The 21,905-nt window shown below is 45.0% G+C and overlaps 1 protein-coding gene across 1 annotated transcript in view; it reads left to right on the top strand.

The window, feature by feature from the left end:
* Positions 1-21,773, top strand: part of DTNBP1 (dystrobrevin binding protein 1) — a 121,097-nt gene extending 99,324 nt beyond the window's left edge. The window contains exons 9-11 of the mRNA XM_069541080.1: positions 9,920-10,075; positions 17,676-17,819; positions 19,143-21,773. Of these exons, the coding sequence (XP_069397181.1) occupies positions 9,920-10,075; positions 17,676-17,819; positions 19,143-19,354 (512 nt within the window). The 3' untranslated portion in view covers positions 19,355-21,773. The remainder of the gene's footprint in view (positions 1-9,919; positions 10,076-17,675; positions 17,820-19,142) is intronic.
* Positions 21,774-21,905: the final 132 nt, after the last annotated feature.

Raw genomic sequence — 21,905 nt, 5'->3', positions numbered from 1 at the left:
AGCATGTTGCACTCTTCTCTGTGTCCCTCCGTCTTGGGGATAAGGAGGCTCCTGTCTTCTGGGTACAGGGAGGGCACCTTCCACAGGAGGGTCTTAGGACCTGCTTCAGGGGAGAAGAGCAAGGGGCAGGTCAGAGTGAGCTTCCTGCTTCTGCCATTTCTTCAAACTCCTTCAGCTGAAAATATCAATATGCCAAGTCCAGGACCCCATCACCAGTCACTTATTTTCACATCTCTTCTGCCTCCGTCGGCATACCTTCTTTGCCATATATCTAACTCTGGGTATATGTATTTTTTTCTTCTCTTAATTTTTATTTGACAGAGTTTGTCTATTAGTTTTAAATACAAATGTAATTTTATATTGATTACATTAATGTAAACCCCTCCACGTTGTCTCTGCAAATGGTGAGGATGAGGACCTCCCCCTTGGCTGCATCTGGGTTCAGGACAAAGAACAGATGGTCACATTATTTTTGTCTCCTGCTGTATGAAGCCCGCAGGCCATGAGCCAGGGACTGGTAAGGGATTCCACAGAATGGGATCCAGCACTTTTCTGACCCTAGAGTTACTTGTCTCTCATCAGTGAAGATGACTACACGTCCTGCTTGTTTATGATTATACGTTTTGGCGGCTGCTGGAGCGTTTCCTTGTTAGATGATCTTGTAAATATTTTAAAGAGAGTTTAGGAGAGGACGTTTCTGTCATTTCCATGAATTGTGCCAACTTCCCCATCTTATATTTATTCTTTTCCATTATATAAATATTTGTACAAAGTAAAAATTTGACTGAAGTGGATGCGCAGAAACAGTTCATTAAGAGCTGTGGTTCTCAAAGTCTGGTCCTTGGACAACAGCATCAGCATCACCCTGGAATTGGGTAGAAATGTGAATCCTCTGACCCTGCCAGTTACTAAATTGGTAGCTCTGGGCATGGGGCCCAGTGATCCAGCAACCTCTGTGTCACCAGCCCTCGAATTGATTTTGATGACACTAAGGGCCTGCTATCTCCATAACCCCTTCGAATGAACTCCGTAAGAGTTGATCTTCATACTGAGATACAAGCAGCTGGTTTGTACTTCTTTTTCTAGAGTGTTGAATGTACTAACAATAACAACGACAACAAACTTTGGAGTTTGGAAGGATTCCTGGAGCAATCTAAACCCTTCCCATTTTCCCCCCAAATTTTGTTGTTAAGTAGATCAGTACTCTAAGTAAAATTAAGGAAAATGTCAGGACTTTAAAATTCTAGGAAATTGGGCTAAATATTCATAACACAGAGCTTCTAGCCTGGAGTTTTTTAAATCTTACAAGAAAAAATTGGAAACCATCCGAAGAATGGGATAACATGGCATACGCTCGATATCTAACACAGCAATTTCACATACTGTTTCTGTAAAACGTATCCTTTGTAACATATCATGGACTAGCCCTTTCCAGTGGAGTTGAACCACCCCTTTAAACTGACATCTTACCCATCTAGGTCTTTGTCGACCCCGGCAAGAAGTACAGCCGTCGTGACGCTACCTAGACTCACTTCAGGCCACGGGTCTTCCAGTCCGACCCCCGCCATGACGTTGGAACAGGTTCATAACTCGTGAAGCCTCTGGCCACAGTTTGAGTGCACTTCTCACTTACCCATTAATCTTAAGCTTTTTGTTCTCATCATTCTTTAAGCAGTAAAATGACCAGGAAGATAAATGCAAACGTACCCTCAGCGTTTTGTTAATAGTTGAATCTGATTTTCTTGAAAAGTTACTGTCAAATTCAAAAGGTCCTAAATCCTTTACTGCTAATCTGATTTTCATTTTATCTTACCAAAAAAAAAAAAGAAAAAAAGACAGGATTCAGGAGACCTCTTCCTGCCCCAGTCAAAAGGAAGTAAAAATAGAATTATAGCATTTAAGAGCTGGATGTGACTTTCTTATGGATATCATCCAACCCCACCCCCACCCCCCGCTTCCTAACTGATGGGAAACTGGAGGCGTGGCGAGGTGAGTGGTGCGGCTCAGAGACCAGCAGCCTCATCAGGGGCTTCTAAGCTGCCTTGCTCTTCCCACAGAAGATAAGGTACAGTTGAGCATTTCTGTCTTACTGCTTTGGGCAAACCTTGTACATGTCGTGTTTCTGCAGTGTCTATTTTGCTAGTACTCTAGATAGTGGTCATTTCCTTCAGGGTAATTGATAGAAATTTTTTAAGTGTTCCAAAAGTTTAGATACTAGAATAGTGTTTGTTTCCTGTGACATGGGTTTAGGAAACAGCTGTTCCAGTAGCTACTCTAAATGAACTTTGTAGAGTCTCCTTAGGAGTTGCCATGAGTTGTTGTCTAAAGGAGTTATTTATTCTGTCTGTCTGCAAAACCTGCCATTATTCTAAACTACTACATTTTAGGTAAGAAGTATCCTTTATTAGTTGCATGTAGAAGCAGTAAGTACCTTTTGGCTTTTGATAAGTGTGTGTGCGTGCATGCGTCGTGTGTGTTGGAGGGGGCTGAAGAGGCGCTCTGTAAAGAGCCATTTAACTTTCTGTTAAAACATGTCTTGACTTTAACATGCACAGAATTTTTTTTTCCAAAGACCAATTCTGAGGAATTAAGGAAAGGGCTCTATAATACTTTTGAATACTCATAGAAATAATGTATGGTATAAAATAATTGTAAACCTGTCTTGGAAACTAATTGTTGATGAAGGCTAGACAGAAAACTTTTAAAAACTGTAGAAACATAGGGCACAGAAGTTGGTATTTTAAATGAATGTTTAAAACCTACAATTCTAGGACAGTATTAATTAAAGGTCTTTTTTTTTTTTGTCCTCCCTGAAACAATTTGCATTCATTTTTTAAGGCGGGTCAGGAGGTTGGGGAGACTTTAAAAATGGTTGAGTGTGCCTTATTTTGAAAACTAATTTGAGATAGGAATAAAAGGTGACTGTTAAATGGTAAAAATACAGAGTAGGTGGGTTTTAAAAATGGAAGGAAATCTTGTATATTTTGTCACTAACAAGTCCTCCGTTCCTATATAGAATTTTTCTAAAATTAAATATATTTTCCTATTTAAATCATAGCAATTATTGGAAATATTTAAGAGGAAGTTAAAACTTGTTTCTAACAGACACATACTCTGGGGAAAAGGAGGAGGGAAGGAAACAGATTCTGTATCACAGTTATTAAGTAGGTCTCACCAAATGCTGGTGAGGAAGGATGTGGAATAATGAGGTCCCCCGTACACTGGTGACAGGGGCCACTCCGGAAAAGAGTTCGGCAGTTCCTTTCAAAACCAAAAAATGCACTTACCATATGACCCAGCAATTGCATTCTTGGGCATTTATCTCAAATAAATGATTTATTTTCATCCAGAAGCTGGTACACAAATGTTCATAGCAATTTTACTCACAGTATCCAAAAATTGGAAGCGACCCAGGTGTCCTTCAGTGGGTGACTAGTCAAACTAACTGTGGTCCCTCCACACCGTGGACACAACTCAGCAACAAAAAGAAACAAATTATCAATATGAGCAACTGCTAAGATGAACCTCAAGAATATGCCAAGTGAAAAATGCCAATCTCAGAAGGATATATATACACCACATGACTTCATTTAGGTAGCATTTGTGTAATAACATGATCACAGATTTGGACTTAGGGAGGGGTAAGAGTGGAGGAAGGGGGAGGGGATGGTTACCAGAGGGCAACCGGAGGAGCCTTGTGGTAACAGTAATGTTGAACATCCTGATTGCGGTTGTTACACAAGCCTGCGTGTGTGATGAGCCTGGAGAGAGCTCCCCCATCCTGTACACACACACACACACACACACACACACACACGAGTGCATGCATGACTGGGGAAATCTGAATAAGCTCTGTGGAGTGTACCGCTGTCTGTCTTTTTGGTTTTGATATTGTACCGTAACGGGATAGGATGTTAGCACTGGGGAGACTCGGGATGGGTGTGTGGGACCGCTCTGTTCATTTCTTGACGACATCCTATGAACCTGTAACTATTTCAGAGTAAAAAGTTAAAAAAACAGCAACTTGGGCTTCCCTGGTGGCGCAGTGGTTGAGAGTCCGCCTACCGATGCAGGGGACACGGGTTCGTGTCCCGGTCCGGGAAGGTCCCATATGCTGCGGAGCGGCTAGGCCTGTGAGCCATGGCCGCTGAGCCTGCGCGTCCGGAGCCTGTGCTCCGCAACGGGAGAGGCCACAGCAGTGAGAGGCCCACACACCGCAAAAAAAAACAACAAAAAACAGCAACTCTTCCAGTGGTACAAAAAGAGAAAAAAAAGACTGAATATTGCAATTTCATATGGTTCAAGGAGAAAATAATGTACACCAGATGCTGATGAGCGTACATCAGAATGTTAGTTGTGCTCCTCCGCTTATGGTGATTTCAGAGGGATTTTCACCTTACTATTTGTGCCTTTTTTTTTTTTTTAATTTATTTTTGGCTGCATAGGGTCTTCATTGCTGTGCGCGGGCTTTCCCTAGTTGCAGCAAGCAGGGGCTATTCTTAGTTGCGGTGCACGGACTTCTCATTGTGGTGGCTTATCTTGTTGCGGAGCACAGGCTCTAGGTGCGCAGGCTTCAGTAGTTGTGGCACGTGGGCTCAGTAGTTGTGGCTCGCAGGCTTGAGTACAGGCTCAGTAGCTGTGGCGCACAGGCTTAGTTGCTCCACGGCATGTGGGATCTTCCTGGGCCAGGGCTCCAACCCGTGTCCCCCGCATTGGCAGGTGGATTCTTAACCACTGAGCCACCAGGGAAGTCCATGTGCTTTTCTATGATTAAAATTTTTTCCACAATGTACATGCATCAAAAAAAAAAACTTTTAAATAAATGGCAAATAATTAGAAGCATAAGAAAAATAATGGGTCCTATTTTTAAAATTCTGTCACAATGACAGAATTGTGTAGTAATTTAGTGATCATGGAGTTTGACAGCCTGTTGGCAGTTAAATTTTTGTCAAAAAAGTTTAGGAAGGTACGTGTTTACCTACTTGTATTTAGAAATTTGTTTAGGAATTTACAGAGATTTCACATTTCTTCCTTGATCATATCATATGCATTTTAGTATCACAAAATTTGTATTCTCGATATAAAAACATCTAAATTGTAAATATTTAAATGATAGATTTAAAATCTATTCTTAGTCTTGCTTATTTATCTTGAATGAAAAATGTTCTCAATCTTTAATATTATGTAGAGATTACCAGAATTTTTCATAACTCATATTTAATTAAATTTTATTGTTTCCTCTTCTAACATTTTTGGATTAAAGATACTCTCAGTAAGTCCTTTTACAGACAGGTTTGTCCTGGTTTTCCTCACATCATCCGTTTCTTTCTTCCCAGCAGCTCCAGGCTTTTTCAGTCATTCACACCTCACTGTCTTTTATTACTTATCAGCTCTGTTAAAAGGGCTTAGTTGTGGAATAAGTTGAAACTGTTCCTGAAATGAGCCTGATGGATTTTTTTTAATATCTCATATATACCCTTATGCCCCATTAAAACATATAATTGAGAATTGATTATAACATCTTCACTGGTAATGGAATTTTTTTGTTTGTTTTGAGAAATTATCCAATTGAAATTGATAGTGGAGGCTAGAGTGGAAGTTGCAGTCAGATAAAACTTGAGCAATGACCTGGAGTTGAAATAAAGGAGACACAGACCTGGGTTGATAATGGAATTAAATGATTACTCCTGACTCCTGATAGAAAAACTACAGCATCTTTTACCTAATTTTTTGGTGTGTTTGGTTTTTCTTTTTAATCTTAAGGCTATTTGTTGAAGTTCTTTAAAATCTTTGTATTTGTCTGGCTTTCCCCGGTATAATAAATGACATCTTCGATGGGAACAGTGGGTCATTTTTCCTTATAGAAAATGTTCTATAATTTCTATTTTTCCACAGTCGTTCTCCCAAAGTCAGATGCTCTTAAAACTTCTGGATTTGAAATATTCCCTCAGTGTCCTTCCATCATTTCTCCACTCCCAAATGTAGTTGTTTCTTGGCAAAAGCTGAACCGATGATTCCAGAACAAACGGCACAATCAGAACATCCTTGCTCAGGCACGTAGCTGAGGGTGAATCTTCTTAGCTGCTGAGCAGGACAGTTATTTTTAATAACTGCCATGTGCTTTTTTTCATCATTGTCCTGAGTGTACAGCTGGTATAGAGTTAATGTACTTAGTTCTGTGATTCTAGCTTAGAGGTCAGCCCTGAGATGTAAGGGGGGCTCTGAAATAAAGTGGGAAATGACAAAAGGTGCTTGGAAATGTTTCAGATAACTAGTGTGTAACATGTCTTAAAACTTAAAACAGTGATTATTTTCCTTTAAGTCATTTTAAGTTCCGTAACCCAACCGTGTCCCCCCTTTTGTGAGGGCTGGAACATGATTACATTTCATTCCAATGTAAAAAACCTAAGACAAAAACTATAGAACTTATAATTCAGAAACACGAGAATTGAACATGAAGCAGAAGTCTTGAGAAGAATGAAAGTTTTCAAGTTGCATAGCTATATATCTCTATCTATAGAAAATCTTAGTTCAGTTGAAACAAGATATTCTTTAATGAAAACCCCTTTGATAATTTCTGCATTGATCTTTGTTTCTGAGCTTCCTATTTTGGAATTTTTTTTTTTAAAGAGTAATTGAACTTCGTTGGAAGTGTGTGAAGCATACTTAATCTATTCTAGGGCTGACTTATTCTAATGCATCTGGCAGTCATGAAGCATTTGATCAGATAGGTGGATGGCTGAAGTGAAATAAATGAGAAGACATCCTATTGAGTGTCCTTTCTCCCTCGTAAAAGTACATGCTCAATTCCTTGCACGTTAAGGGCGTTGATAGGTGACTCAGTCTGAAGTGTCTGAGTGGGGCTGAAAGGGTTGGGGTGATTCTCAGTGTCGTGCTCATCCTGCTTCATGGTAATGTTTCGTATCATTTCCTTTTCCTAATAATAATGCTGGTATTAATATTCGCTGTCAGCTATTGGCAATACTGTGTGCCTGGTGATCCAGGTGTTAACCTCATTTCATCCTGCCAACACCCGTATGAAATAGGTTCACCACTCTTGTACAGAGGAGGAAGTTGAGACCCAGAGAGGTTCAGTTAGTTGTAGCTGGTAATAGATATCCTTGCTTGGGTTTCTCGGGAAGCAGAGCCTGAGATGAGGATTTTCCTGCAGGTAGTTTGTGAGAGGTGATCCCGGGAAGCAGGGGTGAGGGGGCAAGGAGGAAACGTCGATAAAGGGATGCATTGTTGAAGTCGCTGCTGCGGTTCCACCAGGACCTCTGACAATTGTTCAGAATGGCTCCTAGAATTGTCCATCCAAAGGATGGGAGCCTGGGCATTGATACACTGGCTTCTGTCACCCATTGGGTGAGAGCTGCCTTAATTCCCCAGAACTTCTGGGCTAAGCTGACTTGTAGGTTCCCTGGGATTCAGAGGATACTCTGACCAGCCCCCCCCAAAAAGAATAAGAGATGCACCTTGAATTGGGACCTTGTGGGCATACAGATGAGCTCACACAGAGCTGCCTTTCAGAAATCAGAGGTAGGCTAAAGGGAGGTGGGATGACGTGCCCGAAGCACCTCAAGGCATCACGGGGACAGGACCAAGCCCAGACTGCTTCCAAAACCTGTGCTCTGTCCAGACCATCTCCCTGTGAACAGAGAGATGAGATGGGGGCTGCAAGTCAGGGTGACATGAAAATTCAGAGAACGCTCATAGTGGTTATCATAGTGTGAGAAGACTGCACATCACCATCGTTGTACATGCGATTACATGTCGGGATGATTTACTTTCCCGTCTGTGTTGCTTTGCTTAATATTAGCATTCCTTGCATATATGAAGATTAGGATACAAGAAGAATATCCGGAATATTCTAAATATTGAGGCTGTAACTGATTTGGGATTAAAAATATACTCCATTATCAAGTTTTTAAGATCTACACGTACAGGATCATGTTGTACCTGGGAGCTGTGACACGAGGTGTTGAGTATTTGTGGAGGGAATGACTAAGGTCGATCATGTGGGACCTCCAAGACTATTGTTCATTGTAAATTCTGGGGTTTTTTTTTTTTGGTTAAAAATCACTTGGTAACACCATGAAGACTTTCTTATTAAGATTTTTAATTTAATTTTTAATAGGTGACGTATAGCATTGTGTAAGTTTAAGGTGTACAACATGTTGACCACTGTGGAGTCGCTCACACCTCCATCATGTCACATAATTACCATTTCTTTTTTGTGGTGGGAACATTTAAGATCTAGTCTCATGGAAACTGTGAAGAGTATAATACGATGCTGTTGACTGTGGGCACAGTCATACTCCTCTTCTACCTGCAAGTTTGCGCCCTTGGACCAGCATCTCCCCAGCTCCTCCACCCGCTCTCCCCCTGCTAACCACCACTCTGCTGTTTCTATTATGAGTTCAACGTTTTTAGGTTCCACGTATAAGTGAGATCATACAGTATATGTCTGTGTCTGACTTATCTCACGCAGTATAATGTCCTCAAGGCACACCTGTGTTCTCTCACAGCAGGATTTCCTTCTTTCTCATGGCTGAATAATGTTCCTTTGTGTATATGTACCACATCTTCTTTATCCATTCAGATACTGACAGACACTTAAACTGTTTCCATATGTTGGCTATTGTGAACGATGCTGCAGTGAGCATGGGAGTGCAGATCTCTTTTTGATATCCTGTTTTCATTTCCTTTAGATAAATACCCAGAAGTGGAATTAATGGATCATATGTTAGTTCTATTTTTAATTTTTTGAGGAACATTCATGCTGCTTTCCGTGGTGGCTGCACCAGTTTACAGTCCCACCAACAGCGCATGAGGGCTCCCTTTCCTCCACATCCTCACCAACGCTTGTTATCTCTTGGCTTTTTGATGATGGCTGTTCTAACCTGTGATGGGGTTCTCTGCTCAGGGTCTCACAGCCTGGAATCAGGGGTTAACCAGGCTGCAAGGAATCTGTTTTCCAAGCTCGTTCAGGTTGTTGGTAGAGTCCTGGCTTCTTGTGGTGGTAGGACTGAGGTCTCCATTTTCAGGCTGGGCAGTCAGCCTGGGGTGGCTTTCAGCTCCTGGACACACCTTCAGTCCTTGTTAGGCCTCTCCATCTTCAAAGCCATGTCAGACCCCTTCTGTGCTCACATCTCTTCTCCTGGAAGAGTCCAGGCCCACCCAGACGACCTCTCTCTCATAAAGTCAGCTGTGCCACAGAGAGTACCCTAATCATGAGTCCTGGGGTCCTGTGGGCTGTGCATCTGGGGGCAGAGTTCCTGGGGGCTGTCTTCAAATCCTGCGCACCGCACCCCGTGAAGAACAAAGGACTGGAGAGTTAGAAGTAGATTCAGGACCACCCCTTGGCCCGTGTACAGGATGAATAGTGGTTGCATCATCTGTGTTCCCCGTGCAGCCTGGGGAAGGGTGAGCTGCCAGTGGGTCACATGGGAAGGTAAATGCAGGCTTCTTGTTGGCGGCGAGGCTCAGGCTCATCGTATTACAGTTCTCCCTGGCGTGACTGACGCAGCCCTCGCTGGAATGTAAAGTTCTTATGTTTCACGTCAGTCCTGGGGTAACATGTCTGTCCCAAATGTTCATACAGCATGTGGCTCAGCAAGGTTAACTGACTCAGCCAGGTGGCTGGTTCACGGACAGCAAAGCCACGACCAGGTGCTCTTCTCACAGACTCCGGTGGCCACGTGCTGGCTCTGCAACCAGCGTTTACTGAGTGCCTCCTGAGGCCGGGCTGGGTGAGGTTAAGGTGGACGGTGGTCACGGTCCTCCAGGAGCCCCGGCTCTCCACCTGTTGTGCTGCAGTCAGGGGGCCAGATGTGAGCCCGTGAGTCGGTATTTATACCCATTCCGGTCTCAGTCCTTTTCCAAACCCTGCCTGACCCCAATTATTCTGTGTCCTTAGCTGAACTCGACGCGGAGCACACCCAGAAGGTCCTGGACATGGAGCAAACCCAGCAAATGAAGCTGAGGGAGCGGCAGAAGTTCTTTGAGGAAGCCTTCCAGCAGGACATGGAGCAGTACCTGTCCACGGGCTACCTGCAGACAGCAGAGAGGCGAGGCAAGTCAGGAGCGGGCCCTGCGCTGTGTGTGGCTAGGGTGCTGCCTCCAGAGCAGGGCTGGGACAGAGGCTCAAAGGGGATGCGTCCTGCCATCTTTGTCTTGCTGTTGCCTCTTCTTGTAGTTCTAGGCTTTTGTTGAAGATATTTAGAAAACATGGAATACATTTTCTTAAAACATTAAAAAGACAAACATTCGCCATAATTCTGTAGCACAGAATCCCTAATCCCTGTTACTATTTTAGGCTGATTCTCTCTTGTGCCTATTTATATAGACTGTACACATATCTGGCTTTGTATCTAACTTTCCTTCATGGTGTATGGGGATCTTTCCCCTATATTATTAAAAATCCTTTGAAAGGGTATGTTTTAAAAGCAGCATCTTCATGGTCAGGACATATCCTAACAGTTTCCTAGTTGGACACTTAAGATTCTTTGCCTCTGTAAGTCGTGCTGTGATGTACATCTAGATGCATCTGATGGTTCCCAAGAACACGCTGAAGGGCACAGGAGTTGGATTCCAGGCCCCTTCACCAGCCCCTCCTTCCCAGGACCTGGTGCCTGTGGAGGAGTGGTCTGGGCGGGCAGCTGACGTTTCCTCTCTGGCCAGCACAGGAGCAGTGGGCAGTGTGTACAGGCATCCTGGGCTTCCCCGCTTACCTGCCCTCCATCCTCCTGGAAGCCCCTGCTCCTCCCAAACCTCTGTGCTCATTCTTCCTCTTTTGCCTGGCCCTGGCCTTTGCTCTCCATGCCCTGCCCCTCACGGAAGCTGCTCCCAATTTATCTGTTACCCTCCCTCTGTTCCTTCTCTATGTGCTCCCCAAGGAGAGGTTAAAGAAATCAAAGAATGAGGAAGGAAAAGAATGTAGAGGAAACAGACTAATAGGCGTGACTTAGAATGACTGACGGATGCGTTGACGGTGCTTCTTAAACTGAGGTGGATGGTACAGATTTGTTCAACTGCTTCATCTCCAGTCAGCTCGCCCTCTGTGTGTCCCACTGATGGAGAGTCTGTCTTCATCCGGGAAAGTCAGACTGCATGTTCCCTCAGAGTACGTTTGCTATTCAGTTTCTTTAATGTTTGGCGCTGGTTATGGAGAGAGCCATCCCTGTTCACTCCAGGGATCTGTGTCATGTGGTGGGCAGCAGCTGGGAAGGACACCACCCTAGTCTGCTTGGGCTGCTATAACAAAACAACACAGACTGGTAGCTTATACACAACAGGGCTGGAGGCTGGAAGTCTGTGGTCAAGGTGCTAGCGGATTTGGTTCTGAGAGGTCTGCAGCTGGTCCTCACTTGACAGGGAGAGCATCAACCCCATCCTCAGGGCCCCACCCTCATGACCTCTAGAATAATCACCTCCCAAAGGCCCACCTCCAGAAACCATGACACTGGGGTTAGGGTTTCACCATAGGAATTTGGGCAGGTGGGGGGGACCCAAACATTTAGTCCATAACACACACCCTGGCAAATCTGACCCACAGATCTGAGCAGAGTGAGACGTTATGCTGAGAGGGCATGGGGAGGTGGGACAGTGAAGAAAAGAGCAGTAGAGACTCTAATGCTTGTTCAGTTTAGTTCAGCAGACATTTCCTGAGCACCTGCTAAGTGCTCTGCAGAGGCAAAGAGAATATGAAAGTGCCTCTCAGGAGAGCCCATCCTCAGGGGATGAGGACACAGCAGAGGCTGCAGCTTCAGAAGTCCCTCTTCGTTGGCCGTGAGCGCACTGAGACAGGGATGGGCTGTTACTGTCAGGTCCTTGTGGCCAGCACAGCCCAGTGCTGGGCAAAGAGAAGGAAGGGCTCGGCCAAGACGTGTTGAACAGATAGCAATTAAGTATTAAGGAATTGAATTTTCATGGTTTCAAGCACCTAAAAAAATGTCCTTCAAGTTTCAAAAAACTGTTGAGCTTTTTTTTTTCAAGGTAAAAAAGAGTGGCCACACGTACATTGCCAATATGTGTGGTTTTGAAAGCACTGAGGAGGAAAATTGGAGGCCTTAGGCTTTCCAGCTTCCTGCTTCAGCTGGAGCAGAAAAGATGTTCACAAATAACAAACAGACCTCTCCACACAAGGCTGTCCAGGGCCATCCCTTAGACTTCCCAGCCTGGGAGTCACACACCCCTTCCTTACAGCACATTCCTCTCCAAGGATGAACACTCCTTCATTTAGAAGAATCAATCAAAATAAGAATCTCTACAGTGAACACGGTATTTTACACTCATTCCACTAAACCAGAAATAGCAGTCTGAATTCTTCTCACTTTCCAAAGCATCATTTTTTAGTTAAGACAAAGGCATGGAAAGTTTTATCCAGAAAATGATCTAAGGGTGAAGGGACATCTGTGCCCACTGGGATTGTCGTGAGGCTCGGAACCACAGGGGGGGAGCCTCATGCACTTGAAGGGGGGCGAGGGCAGTGCCCATCGTGCTGAGGAGCAGTGGGGACCTGGGGCCCACGCATGCCCAGCAGCTCCAAGTGCCATTAGGACGTGATGAGGTGTTTTGTAAGACCCTGACGCAGGTTTTCTCTTCCACCTGACAGGACTCCCATTTTCTCAGAAAAATATCTATTGCTTTCACTTTGTTGCTAAGCACCTGGGTATCCTGACAGTGTGTAGTTAGTTGTGACCACATCCCTCACCTTGAAGATGTCCTGTCTGTACCTGTGTGTTCCCACTGTTAGACCTTGGGTTCCTGGCATCTCTGCTGGGCTGGTAGTTGTCAAATCTTGTGTGGCCAGGGGCGCCCCCTGTGCCCTCAGACACTCTGACTCAGCCCCTGGGTGTCCCAGTGCCTGGGGAGGGCAGGAGGATGTTTGGGCTAGTGATAAACCCAGTAGGTCTGGGGTAGGGCCCAAGAATGTGCATTTCCCACAAGTTCCCAGGTGATGCCGAGGCTGCTGGTCTGGGGTCCACATCTTGAGAACCACTTCTTTAGGGCGCAGAACAAGGACACAGTCATAGGACAAGCATATCTAATTGTACTGGATTCTGTCACAAATACCCACACCAGTTTACAGTCTCTCAGAAGCCGTATGTGCATGCTCTACTCACTCCACAGCTTTGTCAACACTTGGTAGTGTCAGATAGTTAAAATTTTTCACAGATTTAGATGTATGAAATGATACTTTATTTTGGCTTTAATCTGCAGTTCCTTGATTGTCCGTTTTTCTACTGGTTGGTTGTCTTCCTTTAGAGTCTTACACTCGTGGTATCGGCCTTTTCTGATGTCTGGTGCAGATACCTTCTCTCAATCTGTGGCTTCTCTATTCTACTGTGGCCTTTGCTAAATGTGTTTATTTTTAAGCTTTGCCCACTTTATTTTCTTGCTTATGGTTTGTACTTGTGTCTTGTTTAGGCAGTCCTTCCCTCCAAGTTATAAGGATACTCTGCTGTGTTTTATTCTAAAAGTTTCTATGTTTTCCATTTTATATATTTGGGCCCTCAATCCACGACCAGTTTGTTTTTGTGTGCATTGGGAGGTAAGGATCTGACTTTAATTCTTCACAGCAGTAACCGTCTATCTCAGCACCAGTGTTCTCTCCACTGCTCACATGGTCTTCTGTCAGTTTCAGTACAACTGAGTCTTTTCTAGGCTTTCTTTTCTATTCCAGTCTTCTGTTTGTCTGGCCTTGAGCCAAACCGTACTATCTTAATTTTAATTCTTCATTAAATAGTGGTTCTCAACCAGGGGCAACTTTGTCCCCTCGGGGACCCATGGCAACGTCTGGAGAGTTCTCTTTGTTGTGATTGAGGTGGGGGGGTCTGTAAGTGTCCATTTGAAAAGGCTTCTAAATTGGCTTGTTCAGATGTTTCCTGTTAATACTCAATTTTGGATTGCTTAATCATCAAAGAGGTACATTAGATCTTCATTTCCCCCATGATTATGGACTTGTTACCATTTTCCTTGTGATTCTTCTGTATTTTGCTTTATAAAAATAACCACAAGATATATAGTCACATAGAAATTCTGAATTACCTTCCTGGTGAATTGAACCATTAAAAAAATCACTAAGCGGGGGCTTCCCTAGTGGTGCAGTGGTTAAGAATCCGTATGCCAATGCAGGGGACACGGGTTCGAGCCCTGGTCCGGGAAGATCCCACATGCCGTGGAGCAACTAAGCCCATGTGCGACAACTACTGAGCCTGCGCTCTAGAGCCCGCAGGTCACAACTACTGAAGCCCGTGTGCCTACAGCCTGTGCTCTGCAACAAGAGAAGCCACTGCAATGAGAAGCCTGCGCACGGCAACGAAGAGTAGCCCCCACTAGCTGCAACTAGAGAAAGCCTGCGCATGGCAACGAAGACCCGATGCAGCCAAAAATAAATAAAATTACTTAATTTAAAAAAAAAGGAACAAACTACTGATACATGCTGTAGTGTGGATAAACCTCCAAAAAAAGAAAACACCACTAAGTGCTGTATTTTACCCCAATAATGCTTTTGTTTCCCCTTCAAGTCTATTTTTTTGATATTTATATAGCCATGTCAGCTTTCTTCAAGTTAATTAGTTGTTTGCCCACTTCCCATTTTTCCTTAAATTTTTTTAATGTTCCTGTTCTTATATTTTAGGAATGTCTCTTACAAACAGAATAACTAGATTTTATCACTTAAAGGAAATATTTTCAGGAAAATAGGAAGCACCAAATCAGATGATAGTAATGAAGCCAGGCAGGCAGTGATCACAGCAAACGTAAGTGAGCCAAACTTGACACGGAACATCATAAAACTGGCTTCGTTACCGTCTTATTTGGTGCTGTTTTCCTGCAAGTGTTCCCTATGCTTTTGGTCCAGTTATTTTTCTCCCCTCTTTAAGAGAATGGCACAGACAGAAAAAACGGGAGACTCTGCTCCTTTCAAAACTGAAGTCAAAGCCAGGCTGAAACACCACGAAGGACTCCACAGTCACAAAGAAAACCCGTGTTTTCCCCACCTTCTCCCTGACAGGAGAGCAGCCCCCAGAGGCACGACCTTGACCCCTGTGCACTCATGTCCCCCTGACAGGTCAGCCTTGCAGGAGCCCCAGGGCAACACCGCCCCGGTGTCCCCTGTGAAGTGGCCGTGATTCCTGCGCAGCCCAGGGCGACGGTGATGGCACATGTCACCCGGCTCCTCTGCCTTGGATGTTGCCACCTTGAGTGCGATGTTGTCTCAACTGCAACAAGCTTTACCTGCTTTGATGCTGAGCCTTCATGATTTCTTGTGCCCAGAGACAATCAGATTCCCACCTTCCTGCCAGACACAACGGGGATCTGGCTCTCGTCAAGCCGCCTCTCCCGTCATTATCGTCCAGTCTTTCCAATTCAGCTGGAGTAAATTCCCCGAATTTGATACTATCATGATTATTTTACTCAGAGTTTTATATATACTCACAGACTTACATGTCTCTTCCGTGCACTTCGGCCTCCCTCCCGGGACCCATGCCCTCTTCCCTCCTCCTGTGGTCCGATGTTTGCTGAGAGCAGGCGTAGGGGGTACTTGTATCTCACACTTGATCTTAAGAGATATTTACTTCACCTCTTTGAATTTATTATTCCACTGTCTTCTGACTCCTGTTGTTGAGCTATAGGTCTAATTATTTCCTTATCTTTCCTAATCTGCTCTTCTCTTTGATGTGCATCATTTCGCTGCAGTGGATTAGGTGAGGATTTCTTTCATCTGTCTTGCTTGAATATATTTTGTTCCTAAATCCTACGTGTCTGATCTTTCAGCAAATCTGGAAGATAATCAGCGAATACTGCTGGTCCCTACAGTCTCCATTCTCATTCTGGAACTGTCAATATGTAAACTTTTGCATTTTCCATTTCTCTTAAGCTCTTTCATACTTCCCACTTGTTTCGTCCACTAATTTTCTATTTGGCTCTCACCTCTTTAACTTGTGCCCGAAGTTTTAAATTTCAGTGATTTTTCCTATTTGGAGGTTATTTGGCTTTTTTTCAAATGCCTGATCTGATTTTTGACACCTTGTTCATTGTTTGATTCAACCTTTTCATTCTTTAAAATATTTAAAGCCACTTTGAATTCTCGGGAAAAGATGCTAATAGTCTTTGTTTCTACTGGCCCGCACTCATAGTGACATGTGTACTGTAAATTCCAGATTGGATTGGATTTTGTGTTTATATTCCTTTGAGATCCTGGGTTAAGGACGTGTCCACATCCAGAAATTTCTATTTGCTTGTGACAGGCAGCGTCATGCCTGGGATGATAAGTTACCTGGCTTGTAGTTTCTGCACCACAGAGGCAGTTTAAATATGAACGCCAGACCCTGGAGGCACCCCTCACTGTGCCCAGGCTCAGACTTCTAGTCCTATAGTGTCTTTCTGCTGGTGGGCTGATTTTTTTTTTTAACACCTTTATTGGAGTATAATTGCTTTACAATGGTGTTAGTTTCTGCTTTGTAACAAAGTGAATCAGTTATACATATGTTCCCATATCTCTTCCCTCTTGCGTCTCCCTCCCTCCCACCCTCCCTATCCCACCCCTCTAGGTGGTCACAAAGCACCGAGCTGATCTCCCTGTGCTATGCGGCTGCTTCCCACTAGCTATCTACCTTACATTTGGTAGCGTATATATGTCCATGTCTCTCTCTCGCTTTGTCACAGCTCACCCTTCCCCCTCCCCATATCCTCAAGTCCATTCTCTAGTAGGTCTGTGTCTTTATTCCTGTCTTACCCCTAGGTTCTTCATGACATATTTTTCCCTTAAATTCCATACATATGTGTTAGCATACGGTATTTGTCTTTCTCTTTCTGACTTACTTCACTCTGTATGACAGACTCTAGGTCCATCCACCTCATTACAAATAGCTCAATTTCGTTTCTTTTTATGGCTGAGTAATATTCCATTGTATATATGTGCCACATCTTCTTTATCCATTCATCCGATGATGGGCACTTAGGTTGTTTCCATCTCTGGGCTATTGTAAATAGAGCTGCAGTGAACATTGTGGTACATGACTCTTTTTGAATTATGGTTTTCTCAGGGTATATGGCCAGCAGTGGGATTGCTGGGTCGTATGGTAGCTCTAGTTGTAGTTTTTTAAGGCCCCTCCGTACTGTTCTCCACAGTGGGCTGATTCTCTCTCTAGTCTGTGCTTTCACCGCAGGGAGCTCTTGGTTGCAACTCGCCGGCTTGCAGATGCTCAAACTTTGCTGTTAAGATGAAGACTAGAGAAATGTCACAAGGGCAGAGAAGACTCCAAATGGAATTGTAGTAAAGCTGGGGGCAACCACAGCCAGAGGTGTCTGGCAGGAATGTCAGCCTCTCTGAGTCAGCGCCCACCTCCGAAGCCAAGAATTGTCTGATGCAGAAAGGGTTCCCTTCAGCACCTGCAAGCAGAGGGCTGGGGGTGAAAAGGAAAACTGCTGTGGCAGGTGTAAGAGATAATAGTAACCAAGGTTAAGCTAGGAGGGATTTAAAGTACCAAACTGGGACATGTCAATAATACACTGCTCCAAAGTCTATCTTAAAAGTCTGGAGTAGCGGGAGATATTTTACACCTAGAAAACACAATGTGCTTTTAGCCTAACACAGTGGAAGCTCACCTTTTAAAGTGTTATTAAATGACAGATGGTCTAACCTCTTCCTGTGCCGGTCTCCCCAGAGCCCATGGGCAGCATGTCATCCATGGAAGTGAATGTGGACCTGCTGGAGCAAATGGACCTGGTGGACATCTCTGACCAGGAGGCCCTGGATGTCTTCCTGAACTCCGGTGGCGAGGGGAACACTGTGCTGTCCCCTGTCTCAGGTAGGGGTGACAAGTCTGCACACACTGAGTCACACCTAGTTCCATGACTTCCCTGCACATGGAGAACCGATACAGGGCGGTTCGGTTGCACAAGGCGTGCACAGATCTTCTTGTCCCACTAACCCATTCCACGCCCAGTCTGGCTTCACAGAAGTGGACAAATGAAACATTGGCTGTTGTGGTTGTGAGTTTCTCAGTGACTCTCAGGGCTTTACCCAGACACCTTCAGTGAACAGGGAGCTTTCTTAAATGGTGTGTTCTTTCTCCTCTGGCTCACAAGTTACTTTGAGTGGGGTTTTTGTGGCTAAGCACTAGAATTTGGGGGAGGTGGGAGCTCTCCTGTGTGGCTCCCCCTCCCCCATTCGGCAGGTGTTTGATCTCTGCTGTGGGCAGGGCCAAGGTTTGTGTTCAGCACTCGGCTCATATTTTAAAAATTAGGCGCAACCCTGTGGGCACGTTACCTCCATTTAATGCCTTCCCGAAATTCCATGTTCATTCGGTGTGTACTTACTGAGGCTTTGGCCCTATACCTGGACTCAATTTATTTTAAATTTTGGACCATTCCTTCTGGGTGGGTGGTCTTCGCAGACGCCATTACAGAGAACGCGTTTAAGTTTCTGCCACGTACAAAAGAAGGCAAGGCCAGCCCTTCAGCAGCACCTGCCCCCTTCACTGGTGGCCCCACTCCACGGGCTACCGTCCTCACAATTGAGGCCCGGGGCTTCCTGTCCACGTGTGTCTCTAAGGTCTCCACAAAGCAGCTCCGTCCGTCGTCTCCCCTTCCCGGGAACTGCGTGAGCAGTGCCGTCCCAGGGAGGGAGGCCCTTGTCCCGCCGAGAAGGCCGGCCCCTTCCCAGGGTCAGGAAGAAACTCCATCACCTGTGTATGGTTTTGATTCCTCTAAGAGGATCCACAAGGGTTTTCTCCTAACGTCCATTTCTTTGAATTATTTCAAAGGATATACAGAGGTAAATCTAGATTATCAAGGTTACCAGGAGTGCTCCTCAAAGAAATGCAGTGTTCGCGGTTTGGCCTTGAGCACAGTGCTTTATTGGATACTGGAAAGGGTTCGGGATCTTTCCACGTGTCACAGGTGGCAGAAGGGTCAGCTCGGGCCCTGGGCTGCCTTGGGCGTCACCTAGCTCAGCATTTTCTGGGGGCAGTCCCTGCACTGCCATGGGGCCTGGTTCTGCAGCCTGCACGTCACAGGAACAGAGAACTCCCACCCGCTTTATATTCTATGCAAGTTCAAATGACCATCTTCAGGGGCAGTTCTCAGATGCAGCACTTTTAGGACAGGCTCGACTCTGCTTTATTTTGCAGGGCCTGAAGCGAGCCCCGGTCAGGATGAAGTTACTCTTCAGGTTCCGGATGCCTCCCGGGCCACCCGGCCGTCCTCAGCTGCACCCTGCACCGACCCAGCTGCCCAGGACCCCAGCGAAGTGGGGGAGTCCCCCGTGGTCCAGTCTGACGAGGAGGGAGTGGAGGTGGACACCGCCCTGGCCACCTTACACACTGACGACAGTGACTCCTAAACCCGGGTGTCCGTGCTCTGGCCACCTTCAGAGGATGACACAGCTGTGCCCAGAGGCCCACGGGGAAGGCAGGTGGATTTAGGGAGGCTCTCGATTTTTACAGTTGCCAATAATGTGTGAGAAACTGACTGAAACAACAGCTACAATAAAGTTTGAGGACCGCAAACACAGCCAGTTTGTACAGAAGGGCTGCTAAACACACACGTTCTGCAGGCCTCACCGTGCGGGCTAGGCCAGGAAATTCGGTGTCCACGCCGGCTCGGCACTGAACGGCGAAGCCCTCTACAGGCAGGAAGCTGTGCTTCCTCTCGGCTCTAACCAAGTTTGGGTTTTCATCTGATCATTACAAAAATTATGAAGTCCAACAAGCACGGCCTACCTTAATAGACCACACACCTGGGCCCAGAGGAAGAGAGAGAAACCGAAGCCAAGCCCACCGGCCATCGCTCCTGGCGGGACCCCGCTCCCCCAGGGACGTGTTTTCCCCTCACCCTGCTCGCTCACAGCCCACAGACGAGGGGCAGGCTGGCGCGAGGAGGGGCGGCTGCGGCCCTGCACCCTCGTGGCCACGCTGCCCGCTGGGGTCCAGGGGCCCCACAGAAAATGAGAGGCAAACGGAAGCCGTTTGGTTTTTGTTCAGAGACCATCCAGGTAACTGCCAGCAGAGGGAAAGTGAGATTAAAGATTAAAATTCGGTGTTCACTCCACTCCCTGGCCAGTGGGACAGACCCCCGCAGCCCGTTTATCGGAAAACACCTCATTTCATTCACTCTCTTCCACAAGACAAACAAGTGTCCAAAAAACTTTGTTTTTATTATTAAACCTTGTAGTACAAACCTGAAAAGTAAACAAAAAACTGGCAATAAACAACATGAAGTCTTCCCTCCCGGGGGAGGGGTGCAGAGCAGCGCTAATAAATTAAACGTCAGACCGTAAGCCGTAGGCAGAAGTTCACTGTCCAAAGAGGGCAAGAACACACAGCAAGGCCATGAAAACCGGACAAGCACATTGGAAAACACGACTCTGCTCATGTCATTGTTAAATATTCCAACACAGTTCAGTCTTCTGCCAACGACAACCGACAAAGTGTCACAGGACGCTCCTGACAAGACAGCCCCACCGGCGAGCTCAGTGCAACACGGGCAGCTGCGGGATTGGTGAATCCAATTATGAAACAAAGAACAGCTTGTGAAAACAGTTTCCCTTTTTTATTCCACACATACTGTACACACAACCGGAGAAGGGCAACAGCTACTCCATTATTATTTTTGTTGTTGTTGTTCAGTGATGTAAGCAGCACTTATAAATGTTACAAGAAAAACCCTGTAAGCATCCAATCCAACCGATGAAGAAACTGAAGTGTAAGGCTTTTCTTCATCTCGTCTTCTCACCCCCTCCCCTCCCCCACCCAGAAAAAGGCTCAAGTATTTAAAACAATTTACAGGCGTATGTACAAAAGGGACGGGATTTTTTTTTTCTTTTTGTTACAACATGAAGAGAAAAAATAGACCAGATGAGCGCAGATACATTTTCACATTCAAAAAGAACGGCAGACCTCCTAGTGGCTCTAGATGTGATCGCCAACAGAACGAGTTTAAAAAGAAAGATTAATGCTGACCTGTGAAGGTGTAAAACAACAAGCTGTGAGATGAAGACGGAATGTTAGAAAGATTGCACATCCATGACGAAGAAGCACTTAACGGCTTCAATCACTTTTTTCCTTTTTTTGTTTTAAGGATGCTATTGAAGGGTTTTTTGATAAAGTAGCCAACAGCACCAAAAAATAACAGAATGGATTTCCTAATGAAATCAGGCACAGGTTTCCCTCACGCGACCCCCTCCAAGGCAGGCAGTCTTTTTCTTCTCTTTCCTTTTTTTCCTTAAACAGATGCATAGTGATGTGCTGGTAAAGAGAACCTAGTCACTCCGACCTCCTCATTTTGCCTATGGTTAGGAAACAACGTCCACCTTCAGCTGCCATAACCGCCCAAAGAAACAAAATGGGGATTCTCCGGTTTTAACAATTACAAACTCATCCTGCACATGACAGAAGAAAAGACAGCCAAAGTAAAGCCATTTCTTTCAAGTTTTGTGTGTGTGTGTGTGCGCGTGTGTGTGTGTCTCCTATCCCTTTTCCTCTCTAGAAAAAAATCTGCTCACATTACTGATGGTTTTAAAATTTGTTCTCCAAACTTTACCCTCTTCAAAACTGGGTTAAAAAAGCCTTTTTTTCCCCCAACAATTACAAAAAAAACAAAAAAAAAAAAACAAAAACAAAAAACACAAACAAAAATCAAACAAAAAGGCTTTTGTCAGCCACAAGGGGCGATACAAATTAATAACAGCCCCTCAAGGGTTTTAAAACAGTGAATATACGGCAGTTTCAAAAATCTGACTGCAGTATCTAGGTATTCTAAGTACAAAAAAAGTTCAACAGTTTAATGCTAAAACAAAATTAGTTCTCTAAAACCAGAAGAAAATCTTCTTCAGAGCTAGTGCAAAGACAGCTTGTATCCTACAGCCAGTACTCCAAACTAGAATATAATAATTA

This window comes from Delphinus delphis, chromosome 10 (genome assembly GCF_949987515.2).
Source record: "Delphinus delphis chromosome 10, mDelDel1.2, whole genome shotgun sequence".
Classification (NCBI taxonomy): domain Eukaryota; kingdom Metazoa; phylum Chordata; class Mammalia; order Artiodactyla; family Delphinidae; genus Delphinus; species Delphinus delphis.
The sequence above is the reverse complement of the archived record's forward strand: the minus strand, read 5'-3'. Positions and strand labels throughout refer to the sequence as shown.